General features: G+C 36.7%; 1 protein-coding gene across 1 annotated transcript in view; it reads left to right on the top strand.

Moving 5' to 3' along the window:
* GULP1 (GULP PTB domain containing engulfment adaptor 1) overlaps positions 1 to 16,337 on the top strand; it is a 150,602-nt gene extending 134,265 nt beyond the window's left edge. The window contains exons 11-12 of the mRNA XM_067298955.1: positions 5,627 to 5,721; positions 13,971 to 16,337. Of these exons, the coding sequence (XP_067155056.1) occupies positions 5,627 to 5,721; positions 13,971 to 14,042 (167 nt within the window). The 3' untranslated portion in view covers positions 14,043 to 16,337. The remainder of the gene's footprint in view (positions 1 to 5,626; positions 5,722 to 13,970) is intronic.
* Positions 16,338 to 20,710: the final 4,373 nt, after the last annotated feature.

The raw sequence follows: 20,710 nt of genomic DNA, 5'->3' as shown, positions 1-20,710 counted from the left end.
CTCTAAGCATATGTGGAAAATTGTTGATTCATCAGCTGTTAACGCCCTTTGGCATATTCCAAAAATACAGTTTGAAACAGAAGGTGAATATTTTGTAATCAAACAGGAACTTAGTCTTGGATGAGAAAGTTCAGATCCCATAAGAACTTCCTTCCAGCTGTGTAATATTTCACTATTATAATAGTGTAAAATAATATATTCTTTTATGTGACGTTATTGTTGCCAGTACAGGCAAGCTGGCATTTCTTTCTCCAATATACATCAAGTAGATGGCAACCAAGGGGAGCCAGAATTTGGAGTTTCCCCTTTTCTGAGGTCCTCTTTCATGTTCTTGTCTCTACTTTCTTTGCCACTGCACTTATCACTTGAGGGAGGGGTTTTTCATCACTTTTGATGAAGTTATAGGGTGATCTTTTTCTGTTCCTTAACACTTTCTTCGCTTTGACCTTTATCACATTTAGTAGTAAACAAGGAGAAAGATGAGGATATGCCATCTGTTTTCCAGTGTCAATCTCGATTGCTCACTTCCTCTGAGCAACATACGTGGGATTCATCTGTTACCTAGGGATGACACTTGCTCTGCTCAAGCAAAACGTGCTTTTCAAAGCTGAAGTTCACCTTTCTCATTAACAGGCCAGCTGGCAAATCATAACACTGCACAGGAAAAAAAGATCCCATTTTCAGGAAACCAGTAACATCATCAAGTACTTTGAAGAATTCAAAGTGTTTCATTGGAGAAAATTGGCACTAGGAGGACAATTTAGCTTTTCATAAAGAAAAAAGCCCAGATTTGACAATTTTGCTTGCCAGCTCCCGTTCAGGTACTTAGGATTGAGCTTTAGGCTCCATAGTTGATCATGTTAATTCTACCTTTCCTTATCTACAGAGGGACCCTAGCACTGGCTGGAAAATTACAATTCCATTCAAGAAAGATTTTTAAAGTTTCAAAAAAATTTTTGAAAAGGTCTGCAAGACTTATCCCAGAATATCTGGTCACTCAGTGAATCAGGCACTGGGATGTGGTAAAGTTCGAATCCCAGTACTCCCTAATTGAGCATGTAATTTTGAAGCATGTCTGAAAATATCCTGTGCTATTGTCCTTCTCTCATCAGAAGTTCCAGCTCATAGTCGAGACTCTTCCTAGCAAAAGCTTGAGACCACTGCATTCTCATGGAAGAGGGAGTGTGGGCTACTTAGATTATATGTGGGCATGTATATATATGTGTGTGTGTGTATATACACATATATATACACGCACATATGCGTTCACACATATATAAAAATATATATGTATATATATAACCTAACAAGCTATGTTAGACACTCATGTTTTGCACCAAAATTGGGAGTTATAATTGATGTCTTTTCCTTTGACTAGCTTTCTGCAAGTAGTCAAGAAATGGGGCTTTCTAATTTTAATACTGGAAGAAGAGTGCAGCACTGGCCTTTTCTTGGAAAGATTATTATTTCCAAGAGATTTAAGCTTTTAAAAATGGGATAAGATTCTTGAAATTTCCAGATCTTAGTCAACAGTATAGCAATATGGCTTCTCAGTAAATGTCTGCTCACTATTGGATACCTTCGAAATACCAAATAGGTTATTTTTACAACCTAATCTAAAGGAGAAAATTGCATGATTTTTGGCCAGGAAGCTGCATATCAAGCAAATTCGTAGTGTCCCTGTAGGTGATAATTGCAAAACAGTGATTCTTTCAAAAACAAAAGCCTTTTCCAGAGTTGTATCTCTACTCAAAATGTTCCTGAAAATTACTTTTTAAAGCTTATTTTACAGTCAGCAGCTTGGAGGCTAAACATAAACAGTGCAACCCCGTATAAAAATTGCTCAGCTGAAAAATTGACCCATACATAGTGCAAACAAAAATGCAGTGTTAAATGCCATGCTGCTGCTTCCTTAGGGCATGGAATAAGAGACAGAAAACATTCTTATGGGTCCTCTTAAGAGGAATTAATTTTTATATTTCTTCTTGGCACAGCATTATTGTCATATCTCAGAAGGACTGGAGAAAAACATTCTCTGTCAAACTGTTCAACGTTTATTTCTCTCAAATACATCTGCAACGATCCAAGGTCACAAATGGTAGACTTAGAAATCATTCCAAGATGCTGTCTTTCCAAAGATATTTAAGAGTCTGTTTCAGAATAATAGTGGAACCATTTTTTACGCTGCAGTAATTCCAAAAAAAAAAAGGGGGGGGAGTGGGGGTAGCCTGCAGATAAGGAAAAGGCTTCCTGGACTTTGCTACCCCAGCTTATCCCAAATATTTTCTTGGGTGCTTCTCTTTAATGTGATTAATTTTTATTTGTCAGCCCAGCTACTCCAAGACATCTGGGGAAAGCATATATTGGCATAACTCTTTATCTGCATGGTCGCTAATGTAAAGAAGATTGAGATGCTAAATGCAGCAGAAAAGTCAAATGTTTGTGGAGTTTTGTTTGATTCTTGCTAGTTTTGAGTTTATTACAGAGGGCGGGCCACGACTCTCCAGTATTTCTTGTTTCTGCTCTGTTACTCTGTCCTGAATGTCAGATAGGTCACAGGAACAAGAATTTATTACCTGTTCATTTCTTTCTGTGGTTTGGGTTATGGTTGTAAAATATTAGCATTTCATGGTTTTGAATTTTTTTGGTCAGTTTCCCAAGCTGTGAATTTATTTGCATCCAGGAAGGAATGGAATTGGCCAGAATGAGGAAAAGGAAGTTATATATGTTGTTTGAAAAGATCAGTTTCAAAGGCTTACTGGTTGCTATATATTGGAGAAAAATTTGTCTGTCTGTCTATACTACAGCTATTTTGGAGTATGCCAGGAGAGATAGTCTTGATATATTTAATATATCTTCATACAAATAAACTAGCATGAAAAATTACTGATTTGTGCTGTCTCTGTTAAAGGGGCCCCCTCTGTACTGTGTGGTGAACAAATGGAGGTAGGCCTGTGGAAATCCTGTGCAAAAGTGGAGCTTTTTAGGACTAAATTTCAGTATTCATCCAGCTTGGATATATCCATCAGCTTCTGTTTAAACATGAAACACTGTTGATGCTATTGAAAATATGTTATGGAACTTTGTCCATCCATGACTTTTAGCAGTGCAATCTTTCTTATATCCGTTGACTTTTTCAGCCTGCCACTGAAATGGTTACCAAGTTGTTAAAGGGATAGTTCCCAAAATAATATTTTGTAGAAACCCAGGTAGGAAATACCTATCAGTTTGGAATTTGATTGTCTACAGAGCTTATTAGGCTCAGCCACTTAGTGTAAGTCACTCTGTAGCTAATTTCAAAGTATGCCTTGAATAACAGTATAAACATAGTAATTGTCTGCCTGAAAGCAGGTGAAATTAAAAGAGCTATACCTTCTGCAGTTCTTCGGCTACTGAGCTCAGAAATGCTGTCCTTAGTAAAAGCCCAATAATTAGGCATGAATGGGAAACTAGTCAGAATAATGTGCAAAGTACTTGCTTTTAGAGATAGTGATAAGTCATATTTCAGTGCTAAGCAATGCAAGAGTTGTGTTCTTTACTGTTCTTTCATAAATATATTCTTTGCATGTTACTAAGGCTTGGTGTTGAAACTGCTGCTTTTAGCTGTCTGACCACACAGAAAGCTGTCAGCTCCTTTTTAGGGTAAAAAACTATGGAAAGAAAGAAAGAAAAAATGTACATAATGTACATAATGACAAATAGACTTAAGCAGGACGTAAAGCATAATTACTTTCTCCCCAGTACAGGTTAGATTGACCATCAAAGCTGCTACAGATCAGAAGGTTACTAGGGAGGGAGCATGAGAGCATGTAAGGACACTGGTCATACTGGAGCAGTTCCATTTGGTCTGTAAAAGAAGCAAGAGACCAGGCAGATCCTAGTTTTTGTATTAGCCTATCCTAGTCAAAGTGTCTTTTGCATAAAGGTGGTCTGCCTCTGCCAATAAAGATTAGACTTTTACTGACTCAGGTGTGCTTTTGGAATAAGCCTCTCAGATCTGAGCCATAAAGTTCCTGCTTGTTTCTGTACTTTGTTGTGAGAACAATGATAGCTGCTCATTGTTTAAAATATAATATTGTGCAATGCAGCATGATAACCCTAACAGATTAGATCAAAGCCTATGGAGATGTCATGAATGATAAAACATTGAAGAGCCTTGACTAGTGCAGGGCTAAAATTCAGGGATGCTAAAATAAATAGACGTTTATTTAGCTATATACACATTCTTCAGCATTAATAACAAGTGGTAACACTGCAATATGTATTCACTTAATTTAGAAAATGCTTTGCAGTGTTCTATTTAGTGCTGCATAGTCAATTGTCAGCATTCCATCTTATGATGTTACAGGTAATGTTTTGGGCTAAAACACAAAACCAGCTGGTAGTTTCAAAGATATTAATATAGACCTTTTTACTTTTATGGTTTTAAGCTAACAGTTTTAAGATAGGTATTACACTTCTCAGGTTTCCTGCTGGGCCAGCGTGCAGGTTAGGAGATAGAATATGGTTTTAATTTTCTCTCCAGGAATAACAAGGCTGTATTAACTTTGCTCTGCCATTGTTGCAGTCAGTGTGGTTGAATTTTGATAGCAAAATGATTTTCATACTGGTTTAGGTCAATCCAATGTGAACTAGAACAACTGTTTCTAGACAGCACTCTTACATGTAGGGAAAAAACTTCCCACTACTGAGGAGAAAAAAAATGGAGATTAGTTGGGCTATCAGATAAGCAGAACTAGCATTACAGTGTTCTAGTAAGAAAAAAGGGGGTTCTTGGAGGGGGTGGTTCTTGTCTGGACCAAACCAAAAAAACCCTCACCTCCCTACCCCCACCAAAAAGCGTAATAGAATTAAGAAGTGAAAGTGGTAAACTATATGGTATTGACAAAGAGAAATTTTCAGTCATTCTATCAATGGATCCAGGTTTAGTGGAATTCTAGGGTAAGTGACCTTTAATAGTCATCTGGCTTTTTCATTCTTCCTTGATTGATTGATAATATCATCCAAGATTTAAAAACCCTAACAATTAGTTTTAGTTACTGCAAGCTGTGCATTGAGGAACTCGGTCGAATGAAGGGCTTACCTTCCATGAGCAAAGGTAGTTGTTTGTCTTTGCAAAGAAGTCCTTAACCTGATGACAAGAAGTGGCAGACGGGGGACCTGAAGACTGGTTTGTTTGCAGCAATATGTTTCTGATAAAAGATTAAAATTAAATTTCACAATTGATGTACAGTTGTTCCCTCTTCATTTCTGAAAATCCCATATGCACTGATTCTAGAACTCACTTCACTAGGGGATCTCTTACTTAAATTGGAACTACTACTTGTTGGTTCCCTAAAATCCCTGCAGAAGATAAAAGCATTAATGAAAACTAAATAGAGGCTTAAACAGAAGTTGGTGTTCTGTGAAAGATGGTGTTCTTGGAAAAATATTTGAATATTAACATTTGGAATGCTAATCTAGACCTGACTTTCAAATTCAGATGTTAGTTTTTTCTTCTAATTGTTAACCAATTGCAGGCTTAGATGTACTATTATTCAGCTTTTTAAGGAGATGTCTCCTTTCAAAGAGCTGTTGTTAGAGACCATACCTTTTCTCTCAGTGACTCATTTTTCTGTTATTCCAGAGAGAGACCTTTTTGGAGCAGAACCTTTTGACCCTTTTAGCTGCGGAGCAGGAGATTTCCCTCCAGACATTCAGTCCAAACTAGATGAGATGCAGGTAACTACTGACTTATCAATTATGTGATTTTTCATTGCCACATGAATATTCATGAAATATATGTTTATAGTATGTTACAATACATTTGAGACTGCGCACACAGAGGAAAAAAAAAGTATTCTTGACTTTGAATTAGAACTGGAATTTGTCTGCCTGGGAATCCTTAAAAACCTTAGCCCATGGTATTAATGCAGACACCTGCACCAATGCAGGGTTTCTCAGCAGCACAATCAAAATGGATACTGCTGCCCCTGCCTAGGAAGGGATTGAATTGGAACAGAGAGCTGAGGCGAGAGGCCTCGAGGCAGATACGCTGATCTTGTCACCCTTTGGTTCCAGTAACCATCACTACCCTTACACCCTGATGGTTCCCTCGGTGGCAGCAGTGTGGGTTTCCATAGCATTGGCACAGGCAAAGTAGGAGCAGGGGCCATGGCAATTTTCTGCTGCCTGTAAAAATATCTGCCTTTGACTGTGGTACTCTGGGACACTTAACCTCATGAGAACTGATCCAACCTTTCTCAACTGATGTTTTTTCATGAGAAAATGTTAATTCTGAAATACTGTATGGTATCTGAGCAGATACTGCCCTGATCTTGGTTGAATTAAGATTTAATTTCTATTTATTTTCCTAAGTAAAATTTTGAATTCCTGTTCTGTGTGGAATTTCATTTTCCGTGCCAGTTTTAGAACAGCACCACTAGCAAATTCAGCTCAGATAGGAATTTTAGTTTCTTGCTCACATTCACTCTGGCCTGCATAATTCACACAGTAACTAAAAGCCAAAATCAGCTTTTCACTTTCATTAAAATTGCTTGTGTTTTGTGAATGCCATAATGTTACTCCTAAGCCCTTCAGCACAAAAACAGAAATCTTTTAGTACTTCACATTGATATATATCAATGTATCCGTTGTGTATAGCCCATTGTAAGAAAAACTATACTATAATATCTGTAGATACTGGAAAAATCCTGTGACTACAGGTAAGTATCATGCACTAAGGTTTCTTATCACAGACAATGTTTTGACAAAATTTTACATGTTACAGTACAAGACATGCAAACTGCTATCACTTCATAAAACATCAGCAAATCGAACACTGGAAGGCTATTTTATCAAAGATTTTTGAAGTCAAAGTGGAACAGTCTAATCGCTGTTTCTAATCTGTTGGCCGAAAAAAACACCCAAACAACAAAAAACTCCAAACCCTAGGGCTTTACTATGGCCTACCAAAAAGAATCTTGCCTTGGTCAGGTATTCCCCCCCTGCACACATATTTTATTTTTTCCAGCTTTCCTGTGTGCTTTCTATTCTAGTATGCTAGCATACCAGTCTGGCATACCCTGACACCTTCACTGAAAATTAATTTGTGGGTCTTTGTGTAGGTACAAAACTTGCTCATATATAATCCAATTGAGATCAAGGGTAAAGCTGATCAGATGTGAAAAATTCACTTCTGATTTTGGCCAAAGCAAAAGCTATGTATAATTAATTAAATATGACATCCTTCCGGCACTTTGTAAATCACCATTGGTAGATTTAGTTGCCAGGTATGTATAAGTTCTTTCTGTAGATGATGTTAGTATGAATCAGTGGTGGTGCATAATACAAATTGAAACATGTTTTTGCTAATATCTCTTTTATCTTCTTATGCTTCCCTGGGTGCCTAGCGTCAGCGATGGTTGGTATATCATATTTTAATAATGGTATTTAAAGTATTTACAATTAAAATGTGCGTGTGTTCATGTCTCTGTGTATATATATTCTTTGTATGTGTATATATGTATGTATAATCTTTTAAGATTTGGATTTTATCCATGAAATTCTATAAAGAAGGCCTTTTTTTTTTTTTAAGACCTACAATTTTTATGATAGAGAAAGCTGATTTTAGTTTTCTTCAGTCTGTCTTGTCAGCCTATAATATTAAGTCTTAATTTTCATTGCTGTTTGTTTTCCATTTTCACTACTGAAGTCTTAATATCCAATTTTCATTATTAGATTACTGTTAGTGAAATGTTCTTCATGAACAGTGACATCCAGTTTTGTGTTTTAGAAGCAAAACCTTTGATGCATAGATTTCTGTGCTAGTATGTTCGTATTTGTAAATATATTTTTTTTAATTGGAAATAAATATTAAAAAGATTATAATGAGCAGAAGATAGCTGTGCTAGAGGTCTACAAGTGTGAGACGCACAGCCTTATAAGGAGGAGGGTGAATTGGACACTAGAAAATGTAAAGCCACAAAAAATGCAGTGTGCTCTGAGAAATGTAACAATAAGGAACATTAAAGAAAACTGCAGTCGTCTTCCATTCTTTGAAATACACTGAAATACAAAGTTAAGGGATCTGAGGTCTTTGGATTATAAAAGTTAAGCCTGAATTTCAGTAAATATGTATTTGATTAAATATATGAGGCAAGTTGTTTACTAACACATCTGACAGTTCAAATTATAAACTTATTCTGAGAGCGCATTGTTAAATACAGCTATTGCACACTTGTAGAGTGGCCAGCAAGCTAGCTGGGTGCCAGCCAGGGACAGACCAGCTGGAGCAGCTCAGCCCGAACTTCTACCCCGTTCCTAATGTAGCGCTGTGTAGCGTGCCTCAGCAACAAGTGCCAGTCTGAGGAAAAGCTGCCCCAGAGCATGTGTATATTGGGAGATGTGTGAGCAAGATGGGAAAGGAAAGCACAGCAAAAGAGAAGAGGTGCTGGGGAAGAAACTTCAGGGAGCAGATGCTTTTCATTTGCATCCGATATTCTGAACCTAATGCGATTAGGTGAAGTTCCCTGACCTCTGGGGGAATATTTTCATGTCTAAACTTTAGTGAGAATCCAGATTTCACAGTTAAGCTCTTTCTACTCAGTTTTTCAGTCCAAACTCTGTTGGTCTTTTTGGAGAGCTCAAAGCTTAAAACTCAAACATGTGCTGAGGTCTGAATTTAGCAGCTCAGGCCTCTCTCTGACGACTATCCAATCTCCTGTTTCCCCCCACCCTAATGCTGAAACATATTTTCATCCTCTCTATTTTGACTGTATCCAAACATGAATAAAATGAATGTGTTTTATTTTCCCAGAAATCTCATAGTGAGGGGAAGTTTCCCTCCATCAAGAATCATACCAACAACAGCTGCTATAGTTTATAAAAATGTTGAGGTAGTTGATATCATAAAACTTCCAGGAGCTGCAAACCATTCTCCCTGTATGGCCTGAAGCAGTCAGCAGGCTTGTCTTATTTCCATCTGAAATAAGTTATGCTCAGCCTTCTAGATTATCTTCCCAGAGACATATAAATTTATCATTGGTTTCTTGGCCCTTGGTTCCTTAAGCCCACTGAGCGCAGTCAGACTGTGCAGTGATAAAGTGAGTTAACCTCTGAGAGCCACAAGGGTTGACTTTGGCAAATTTGCCTTGTGATAGAATGGAAGTACTTTGTCTTTTTTTGTGCATCCTTTTTAACTGTGGAATAACTCACATGTCTTGGTTATCGTGAAGTAACAAAAAAGTTGGGGTTCTCGGGGAGGTTGTTTGGGGGTTATTTTTTCTAGTGAAAATGAGCTTTGCTCCTCCCTTGTAGAGACTAATCCTATCTCTTGGTACAATACTGTCATTTTCTTGGGTAACTAAAATGTTCAGTACTTGTGTTAAATCACCTTGGAAGTAAAACAGTTACTTCATGTTGTCTTATGCAGATATGAGCATAGAAACAGGGCACAATGTGGATGCACACTTTAGAGCCATTCCTTTTCCCACTCCTGTCCAGTGTCAGGGGATGGTCTTTTTCTGCATTCCCTGAAAATCAGCAGATTTAAAATATTTTCTGACTAAATGAGGAGTTACTGTTGCCTGAACCTTTAAAGTACAGGAAGCCATGGCATGCATGTTGTTTTAATGAGCAGGTAGTGTATTATGCTAAGGATCATGTTACTGGAATATGAAATTCTGTATTTCACAAGGCAAAATATTTAAAATACCATGTATTAAAATGAATGATACATGTCTATATATAGTACTTATCCAGAACCAAGAGCTGACTATATATGTCATTTTTAAGAAAAAATATTCTGCCTATTAATCCAGTTTAATAGAAAATGATAAAGCATAGCTGATAATCTGTTTTCCTTCCCAGTCATTCCAACTGACATTGTTATTTTTACAGCTGTGAATGCTGGGTTTTGGAGTGGAAAGTTGAAAGCAGGCATATGCTGTATCATGGATGTACTAATAATCATACAGCACCTTAAAATCGGAGCCATGAGAACTGAGAGAAGCGTGTAGTTTGGCTATATGAACTGTGTTCCTGAAAGTGGACATGAAGCTGTAATTGTTCTGTGTCGCTTTAAGAAACACAGCATAGGATGCTTACTCAGTTACGTACATTAATCACAATTCAACTGTGTTTCAACATAAGAGACTCTTTCCTTACAAACCTTATCTTCCTACAGCTTGGTTGACTACAGCTGGTTGGATTTTTTTTTTTTTTTTAGTGTATCATGTATTTGCCAAAGTATAATTTTGCAGATTCCAAAATGATTTAAGAAGTTAATTTGCAAAACGTGTGGGATTGGGAATGGAGATTGCTGTGGGAGATCTGAAGTCTGTGCTTTCTTGATCTGTAGGAATTTGATTGCAATCACTTTGCCCAGGGGTCTGCTGGGCTAAGATGTTCTGAATTTCTCCCTTTTGAGTGCTGTATTTGATTTAATGGGAATGCTAGCCTAGATGATACGGCTGTCCTTGAGTATCCTGGTTTATACTCCTGTACACTTCTTTCCCTCCACTTAAATGTTCATGAAAAACCAATCTGGATTTGGCATTCTTTTAAAGTCTGAAAAATATCCAGATGGCTGTCCAGATTGTCTTGCTCTACTTTCTATGTGTTTTAACCTTGTGGTTGTCATGAAAGTTTGATGCTACTAATAACTGTAGCATCTGACCCTGTGATGTGATAGTGGGTTTTGTGTGATTTAACGGGTGAACATTGAAATCACAGATGGAACTTCCTGTGTTTCAGTTTGTGCCCATTGCCTTATGTCCTGTTGCTGGGCACCACTGAAAAGAGTCTGGTCCCATCCTCTCGACACCCTCCCTTCAGATACTTGTACACGTTGATAAGATCCCCTCTCAGCCTTCTCTTCTCCAGGCTAAACAGGCCCAGCTCTCTCAGTCGTTCCTCATAAGTGAGATGCTCCAGTCCCCTAATCATCTTAGTAGCCCTTCACTGGACCCGCTCCAGTAGCTCCATCTCTCTCTTGTACTGGGGAGCCCAGAACTGGACGCAGTACTCCAGATGTGGCCTCCCCAGGGCTGAGTAGAGGGGGAGGATCACCTCCCTCGACCTGCTGGCAACACTCTTCCTGATGCACCCCAGGATACCATTGGCCTTCTTGGCCACAAGGGCACACTGCTGCCTCATGCTTAACTTGGTGTCCACCAGCACTCCCAGGTCCTTCTCCGCAGAGCTGCTTTCCAGCAGGTCAACCCCCAACCTGTACTGGTGCATGGGGTTATTCCTCCCCAGGTGCAGGACCCTGCACTTGCCTTTGTTGAACTTCGTAAGGTTCATATTCCTGTTAGACAGCTATGTACATAAGCAATTTTTTAAGCATGCATATGTTAATAGTGCAGTTCCTGACACTGTAATAGTAGATTTTACTTATAAATTCTGCCTACTTTTTAAGCTGGATTCTCAGGCATGGTACTAATACAGCACCTGGCAACTATATTAGTATTTTTCTTTTAGAACTGAAGATAGTTCATTATAGTAATAAAGGGTAAAAGGCTTTCTAATAAATTTGATACACATAGTGCAGCAATCTCTTAACCCACTTAACATTGATCACATTGAAAATAAGTAAAAATGTGATTGTTTAAATGCAAAATGTAGAAGACAGCTTAAAAGATCAGGAGGACTGAATGTGGGGGTAGATGACCTGGAATGAAGTTGCAGAAGGGAAGGCTAAGGAAACCACTCTTTATCAAGAAAGTAGAAATAGTTCAAAGTGAAATCATACCAAATGCAGCAGGTGATAAGGGACAAAACACTAGGCTGTATGGAATAATTTAAAAAGAAAAAAAAAAAGTCACCCATGATCAACATAGAAGCAATGAGATGTGAGGGCTTCCAAAATGCGGAGATCTGATTTGCTCTTAGCCAGCCAGGACAACAGCACTGGAAGTGCAGCTGCATAAGACACCAACCTACAGTGCTCCAGATACACAGAGGAGGGCACAGGAGGCACGATCAGTCACAGGGCTGGTACAGCTTTGAAATGGCTCTCCAGAGAGCTACCAATGAAGCTGGTTGTCCTCATTAAACCGGTTGCACTAGTCCTTGTGCTACTGCAACTGTGTAGCAGCTGCATCACCTGTCCTCAGACTGAAGCACAAACTACCCCTTTTACAACCTCAGCATTTCAGACACACTGTAACTGAGGATTTTATGCTTGAACAGGCTAAAATGTAAGGCCAATCCTGTGAATTCTACTCCTGGGTAAGGAATCCTTCTTTGACTGAAGCTACATCAATTTAACTGTTTCCTTTGGATAAAGGAACCATTGTTCCCGTGTAAAACAGGATGCGTTTTACCTGTAACTTCAGATACTGTGTTGCTTGAAATATCTTTTGCATTGAATGCTGCTTTTGTTAGCTTTTTGAAAAGTACAGAACAAAACATCAAATATTCCAGTAAGCTTTGGCAGCACCATGTCACCCAGGTAAGGCAAAATGGTTGCCAACATATTTGGATAAGGTTTACAGTTCAGTAGCATGTCTGGCACATCATCTCATAGGATGAATCTGCTTTTAGCAAAATCCAGACTCTGCTTCAAAAATCTCGGGCTATTTGGTAATCATCTCCAGGAGGTTTATTTTATTTCTCAGCATTATTCTTCTGATGGTAGTATCTGGTGGGATTATTAAACATTCATACACTTTTAAAATTCTAGCATGTGGTTAAAATTTGTTTGAAATGAAGCTAGTTTGACTTGTGATTTATCTTTTAAAGCTGGAAGGCATGCTTTTGAGGTGCTCCTATGCATTACGAGAAAAGACTTGAGTTTAATCCCAATAGAGATGACTTTACAAGAGAATTGATTTTGTTTTACAAAATGTGTGCGTAAAAGCACACATTTTTGATTTCATAGCATATGAGCAATGTTCTGTAGGTAAACTGTGTAATAACATGGTACTGAACTGAACACTGACAGGTGCCACTGGAGTCGATGTTCTTGTGGCATTTCTATGCAGAGCCCTTGTTTCCAATTGCTTTTACAATACTTTTACCTAAGAGACTGAGATTTTCTTGACTCACAAGTGACTTTTCTTCTGAAGGTCAAGCCACAATTACTCAGCTGCTTTTAAAGAAAAGACAAATGAAAACAAGAACACTTTCCCTGTATTAAAAGTGATGATGTCATTTTAGAACTGGTGCAAACTAAGTACATTTAAAACTCAGAGCTACTTGTAAAATAAAGTTCTTTTCAACAGAGGGGTTGGCAGCCTCTATCTTGCAAACATTTTAATGTTTCTACTAATAAAACTAATGTGAGCAAATAGAGGAATTTTGGTCTGACCTTTTTAAGAATTTCTTTGAACTTTCTAATGACCATTGTATTTTATTTCATGGAGTTACGTTATCTTTGAAATTCATACTTTGTGCATTTGCAATAGAGCAGGTATGATTTTATTCACCTTTTAGCAAAGCTCAGATGACAGCAGGCTGTAGAGTATACACCAGTCAATTGAGCACAGTGAACAGTTCAGAACAAACCTCTGAGATTTTGTTGAGTCTTTGAAGTGTTAGTATGATAAATTGTTTGCTCACATAGCACTGATTTTTCCTGCATATGATTTTTCAGTCATTGAATTTCACTCAGGAACAATGTGGTGCAATCAGGCTTATTTTTTCTATCAACTTATGTATATGAATACTTAATACTTTTATTTAATATTTTCTTCACTTTTGTATACATATTTCTTTTGTTATACTAGAAATACAGCCTTTTTTAGGTTAATGACTGAGACATGTATTAAATATCTGCTGACAAGATAATATAAATGTCTGTGTTTCACTCTGAAGTATCCTTATGAAAAGTCTCAGAATACTGCTTACCTGCCTAAAGATGAGCTTGAATTTAGAAGTTTGTAGAAAGAGAGCATAATCCTCTAGAAATTGCTTTCCTGTTTATTAACTATGTCTTGTTTCATTGCTGCTTTCCTGTTTATTAACTATGTCTTGTTTCATTGCAGGAGGGGTTCAAAATGGGATTAACCCTTGAAGGCACAGTGTTTTGTCTTGACCCACTAGACAGCAGGTGCTGATGGCAAGAAACTAAATATGAAATTCTTACACAGTGTTTTTCAGTTCCAAACACACATTCACAAATATCCATGTGCCAAAAATTGTTTTTCACCATGTTAAATCTTGTAAGGTTTGCTTCTGTAAAATTTCAACTTAGTTCAAGTATTTCCCTGTACAAATGTAAAAAGTTGTACTTGTTTATGAAATATGAATTAAATTAGCGTTGTGTTTCTTTCTGTTACACTTTGGCCTGAGTTTGCTACACTTTATGATTATTAGCCTGGGAAAGTTCTTCAGAAAGCTCATACATACCTCTCTCTGTTAGCAGACATGCAAACATGATTTTTACTTAATATTTCACATGGTGGAATTTTGAAATGAAATTCTTAAGCCATTATTTAATGTCCAACCAGTAAGATCATTAATATCTAGTTTTTAAAAAGTTGGAATTGCAATGAAAAAGCACGAATATATGCTTAAGAGATTAATCTGAATTCCATGTAATTAATTCTTATTACTGTGTATGGTTACTAGGCAGTATATATGTTGTTACTAGTTCATAAAATCCAGAAGATTTTTAAGTTTATAATTCACATTTTAGAAACTAACAAATTGTTAGTCTGTTATTGGCATTTAATGAGCATAGAAGGACTGCTAAATTGCAGAATGGACAAAGTAATTGCCCGCTGGTTTGATTTTTTTTTCTTTTTTTCTTTTTTTATACTTGAACTGTAAAATGTATAATTTGGAATTCATTACACAATGATCATAACTCAAAAATAAGATTCTGATCTTGCAGTGACTTAGGGATTTATGTAATTTTCTGCATAAGCAGCCACTCTGTGTTTACTGGCATCACTCACTTTCAACACCTGAGTGAATACAGTCTAGGTCTGCTGGATAGTTTTTTCACTGTCTGCTTTAATATTAAATGTCTTACTATAATTTTGAAGCTTGCTGCAAGAATTCAGTGTAACTTAGTAAGTTCTTGATACCTACTATAACTGATGTTACAGAAATAACTGCACACCAAAATTTTCAGCTGTTTGTAAGTTTAATGCTAACTTGTCTATGCATACTCTTCACTAATCTTTAACATAAGCAATAAGCATCTAACACTTACACATCATAAGCATCTTACACTTACCCCAGAGAAGTATTATCATTAGCATTTTAATGCCCAATTGCTACATTAGTTAAATTCAGTCCTTTGAAAACTCTTTTTACATTTGGAAAAACAAAATTTCAGAGAGTTTTTGGATATTTTGTTTCCTTTTGAGGAGACTTTTTTTTGTGATACTTAAGGTTTTGATCTTAGGGGCCACAGTTTACACAAAAAAAGCTTTTTGTAAATTTGTTGTTGCACGTATATCCTTATGCCTTGTTCAACAAAGCACTTCTGCCTATAACCTTGCAGTCCAGTGAAATGAATGGGATTACTCCTTTGCTTAAAGTTTGACATATGCTCGAGTACCTTGCGGAATGTGGGCCTTAATGTTCTACATTATGTTATTCTTCATCTCTTTTATTCTTTATTCAGCATTCATATAGAGTATTAAATATATATATATAAAAATATATAAAATCAGTAATAGAATAGTATATGTTTCATAAAGAAAAGTCTTTATAATTTTGTTTGTCATATAGTATTTTGGAATTTGTATAATGGGGATGTTTCGTAGCCATAGCAATGGCCTTTTTTAACAAATAGGATTTGTATTTTTATTGTATTTTAAAAAGCTTTACATAATGAGCGTATATTTAGTGGCCATTTATTATCAATGGTAACACAGTACTAAGATAATATTTGCACATTTTAAGAAAACCTTTTCTTTACTGATTTTTATGATAGTTGACTGCAAATGGCATGGTTATATATTACGTAACTGGTCAATCCATACAGAAGTACTTAAATCAACACAACAGTGCATTTTAATGAAAAGGTTAAGTGATTTGATTGGAAATTGTATTTCTATGTAATCTCAAATGTCTGTTTAATTTTGCCTAAAATAAATGTTTTTAAATAAATTGCATCCCAGAACATAATGTTCATTTAGTAAAATGCCCAGCAGAAGGGAGGGTGGGAAGTTGCATAAGTGTTGGGCAAGACTTAATATGAAAAGTGATTTAGTGCTGAAATACATCAAAATCACCTTATACACTGGAAAAGCTGATCTCAACCAGTGTAAAATAGCTCCATTGTTTGACCTTTATTGTTGAGTTTAGCCTAATCTGTAATTAGGAGAGAGAGACCTTGTTCCATATGTAGTACCTAATACTAGTAAATAAAAATATTTACTCCTGTCTTCATTTTATCCCTGTCTCTCCCCAGTATTTCGTGGACCTAATGGACTTTTTTATTGCTTTGTTATACTTAGCTACTAAATGACCCCACTGGTTGTTTGAGAATTAAAGAAGGTATTAAAGTCTTTCTGGATCCTAGAAAGCAACCTCTGTAAACCAGACTTGTTGATGGGACGTGCTGCAGCATATGGTGTTGATGCTTTGGAGAGGAGAAAACTAATCTTAAACAGCCCCATTGCAAGAGTTCTGATCAAACAACTACTCAAAACCCATCTAACTTTTTCCATTTGCAGAAATGAGGCTTGGACAGTTTATGCAAATGTATGTTGTCAGTGCTAGCAAGAAATAGATGTGTAAAAGTATATTAGTATTAAAAGTACACATTTGAAAACAGCACAAGGGGTGTAGATGGTTGCTCTTGTGTGAGTAATTGGAAGCTTTCCCACTGCTGAAAACAGAATTTTGTCTCTGGAAGCTGCCTGGTAACAAATTCCTGGTCTCTCAATTATCTATTTAAAAGCATAGTCTGCAGAGCTTCTAAGTATCTGCTTGCCTTTCAAAAAGGCTTGTGATAGCCAGTTTAGACTGAGAATTCAAAGTGGTTCTGCTACTAACTGTGTGACCTTGGGGATTTCACTTAACAGAAGCCTCCTGTTTTTTCAAGCCATTAAAAAAAAAAGTATCATCATCTACTCTGTTAGAGATACTGGGTATTGGTTTTTGAACAAGAAAGTTTTGGACTTGTAAATTTGCTCTCCAACAAAAATAAAGTACTACTGCACCTGGGAGCTACTTGATTTGTCCACTCATTTATTTTTTCTTTTGGATAGATTTTCTCCCTGCCTCCCCCGCGTCCGTACCCCCCCACACTTTTTAAAAACTATTTTTAACTGTGATCACTCTACTGACCATGCTGTCACTTTCTGAATGTGTGATACTGGATTTCAGCTCCATTTATCAGCTAACTAGCTACTGGACTGATATCTGTCCCCAAGTTATATGAACACCTAGAAGCAAGAGTCCTCAATTTCTATTACTTTTCTTGTATGATGAGGACTATTTTCTTTTCCTATGTGCTTATTACATCATACCTGAGTAGCTATGGTTTTTAGGTTAATATTCTTCTTAAGGCCAATAAGATTCTCTGGTTAGTTCTGTTCTCTTTTTTTTGCCCTTTCTGGAGTCTTGGATGAATCACTGAGCATCGTTACAGGATGTTGTCAGCTTTCCCCTTGTCTTTACTTCAGATTGTTTGCTTTGCAAGTGCCTTTCTTTTATCCTTCTGTGTGAGAGGTGTGATTGTGCTAGACATGTATATTTGATCAGGTCATTCAATTTGGCAAGGATCAATTTTTCATGGGGCAAGAGGAATTATATTTTATTTTGGCTTCATTTTTGGAAAGGAAGAAAGGAAAAAGAAAGTGCCTCAAGTTTTCTAACACTTCTAGAAGTAAGCATGATTATATAATCCCAGTGGTGATTGTCCTTGCCAAGAAATGGAGTTGGCTCTGAGGCTTCATTATTATGATTATTTTTCAATTTGTTGAACTCAACACTGTCTCATTCTCACCAAGAGACTCTGCTTCACAAAAAGAGTCTCTCCTGCAAAGGAAAAGTGTGCCACTGCCTGAGAAACCTCTAGTTAAACATGCAGAGCCCCTATTTTCATTGTATCCTGTCAATGACTATAGATTGGCACCCTTTTAAGAGAAGGAGATGTATAAATAACTGCATCCAACCTCTCAACTTTCTTAATTTGATATTTCGGGGATTTGTTGTTTTTAGAATAACAGGATGTAGGAGTCACTCTTAAAAGTCTGTCTAAATAACTGGTCATATGTTCTAAAATGCAGCCCAAAGTTCTTGCTCTGTAAGCTTCACCTAAAGACAGCAAATAAACTTTGGTAGATAATTAGCCTGCATTTTTTCCCCCTTTAAGAAAAATGTTCCCTTTATTGAGAGACTGTGACACATGTTGCATTGTCAACTGTGAAAAGTACACAGCAGTTCTCATCAATAAAATATATCATTTTTTCCTGTTATTTCAGAATGGTAGGCAACATTTTGTCAAAATGTAAAGTCTGTGAATACATACAGCATTCTTGAGACACTTGAACATTCAGTGAGTGTCACTGCATGGATTAAAGAAAGTGGGTATTCGTGTATTTTCATCAGACCAAAAGACTTTCTGGAATTAAAATACTCTTTCAGTGGATTTCATGGACTTCACAAAATGTGTGTGTGATGGGGTGAAGATTTCTGAACTTACGAATATGCAATACACCTTTTGTGTTTAAGAAATTGCATGAGAATCTAATTTATATGTAAATAATGAACTGTAAGTTCAGTCTCCAGCAGTGAGTTTTGGAATAGATTGAACCGTCATTTTAAGGCTCATATGAATATCAGTAATGAGAATCAGTGTGTTTGAGCTTTTACTGTCTTTTTTTTTTCACATTTTCCAACATCTGGTTCAGGAAAGCCTGTGTCTTAATAATGGGGAATAGAAATGAAGTATAGAAGAAAGTTCAAAGGACACTTATTTTTTATTTTTATTTATTTATTTTTTTAAAAGTCATCTTCTGCTAACATGCGACATGGTGACATCATACATATTTTGCGAAACTTGCTGATTTTATAGGACTTCTCTCCTTCTGCCATATCAGTTTTTACGGCTACCTCAAGATTGCACAAGGACTGTCAAGAAGCAGATTTGACATATTTGCAGTCCACAAGAACTGCTATTAGAGCTGTTTGAGCTAGCCATAAACAACCACTTGTATCCTCATTGCACAGAGCAGGTTACTCTCAGTTAGCCTCTTCCAAGATGCATGCCTTTCACCAGCTCCTGTTCCCCTTCACTGATCCTAATTTCCAGCAGTTTGTACCATAATAAAGACCTAGCCAATATGCTTGTCTGATGAAGACTTCCAGAAGGAGAGTCTGTATTAAAACATTACAAACATGTTCTAGCTAATTGTGTTTATTCCCATATTGATTGGAAAGTGTGTCAACAAGCATAACGGTCATCTTTTAATTACAGAAAGTCCTTTCTAAATGCCCATTAATAAATTGTTAACACAAAACCTTAATCTCCTTGTGATAAAAGAGCTTTCCCAAAACAGGAGTCTTGGAAGAGACCCTTATTAATTTTCATGAATACAGTTCCCTTTGCAGCTTCATCCTACACCCAAGCTCTTCTGACCAAAAAGCAGCTGTCAGAAAATCAAGCATTTGTAAAAGCTAATTAGGGCTCTACTATGTGTGACAAGTTTTATTTCTTGCATGTTTGAATGTATTGTGTAAGCATTTTATTTTGCAAAAACAAGGTATTTTCTGAAGTTCCTGCACAGAAACTAAAATGTACCTGTAAGTCTCCTGTAATATTTTCATTAGGAAAATTAGGAATACAGAAATCGAAAGGCTTCCTGTAATGAAAGTTGGGGAAAGTTATTGTTACATGCTTGCACAATAGCTGTAAGCTTCAAGGCAAAAGGTCCTAAAACAATATTAATTTGGTGTAATAAGGCACAAAAGTAGCCTGTTTGAACTGGACCATCTTGAGCATGTTTCACTAAAAATAGAGTGACTTCTCTAGGAATCTGTGCCTGTTCACTTTTGAAAACTTTACTGTGCATTTTAAATCCATTGGTGTTCTTGCTTTTAAAAGGAACTTCATTTCATTGTTTTCAAACAGAATCTTCTGTGACATCATGGTAAGACTGAGAAAATACTTATCCTGTGCACTGTGTTGGGATGAGATTGTAATGAAGATAGGTTCCTTAAAAAAAAAAATTGTATCTGAAGGGTCCTGCTGTATTATGAAAATCTGTTTTTCACGCTGATCGTTAATTCTTAAGGCACAGTAAACATTATCATTCACATACATACTTTGCTTATTTTTCCTAGCACCTACTATTTTGGCAGACCAAAACTATGTATAGAGTTTCAGCGATGCAGGAATAGGCACCAGTGGACAAATTCTCCAGTTTTTTTACAGTCTTATATAGATTAGAATATTACAAAGAAGCCAGAATAGATCTGAATCTCCGAGATAATTCAATCCTGTAAAATAATGACATGATGACATGTGTAACTTATGACATACATCTGGGATGCAAAAATAGCAACCAAATTTCAAAAAAAAGGGGGGGGGAATACAGTTTTCATGATCTAAGATGACTGAGAGGCAGAAATTTTGCATGAGAGATGATTATTCCATAGAAAAACTTCATGATGAAGGTTTCTGAAAATGTTCTGTTGTATTGGTTGCTGTGTAGCAATGCTAGGATTGCCAAGTGGAGCAATATCTTATTAGTTTCAACTGCTGATCAGACATACTGCTTCTGAGAAGCATACTGAAAAAAATAAATAACTAAAATGC

Source organism: Apteryx mantelli, chromosome 6 (assembly GCF_036417845.1).
Source record: "Apteryx mantelli isolate bAptMan1 chromosome 6, bAptMan1.hap1, whole genome shotgun sequence".
Taxonomy (NCBI): domain Eukaryota; kingdom Metazoa; phylum Chordata; class Aves; order Apterygiformes; family Apterygidae; genus Apteryx; species Apteryx mantelli.
Note: the sequence above shows the minus strand (reverse complement) of the source record. Positions and strands in the feature narration are given on the sequence as shown.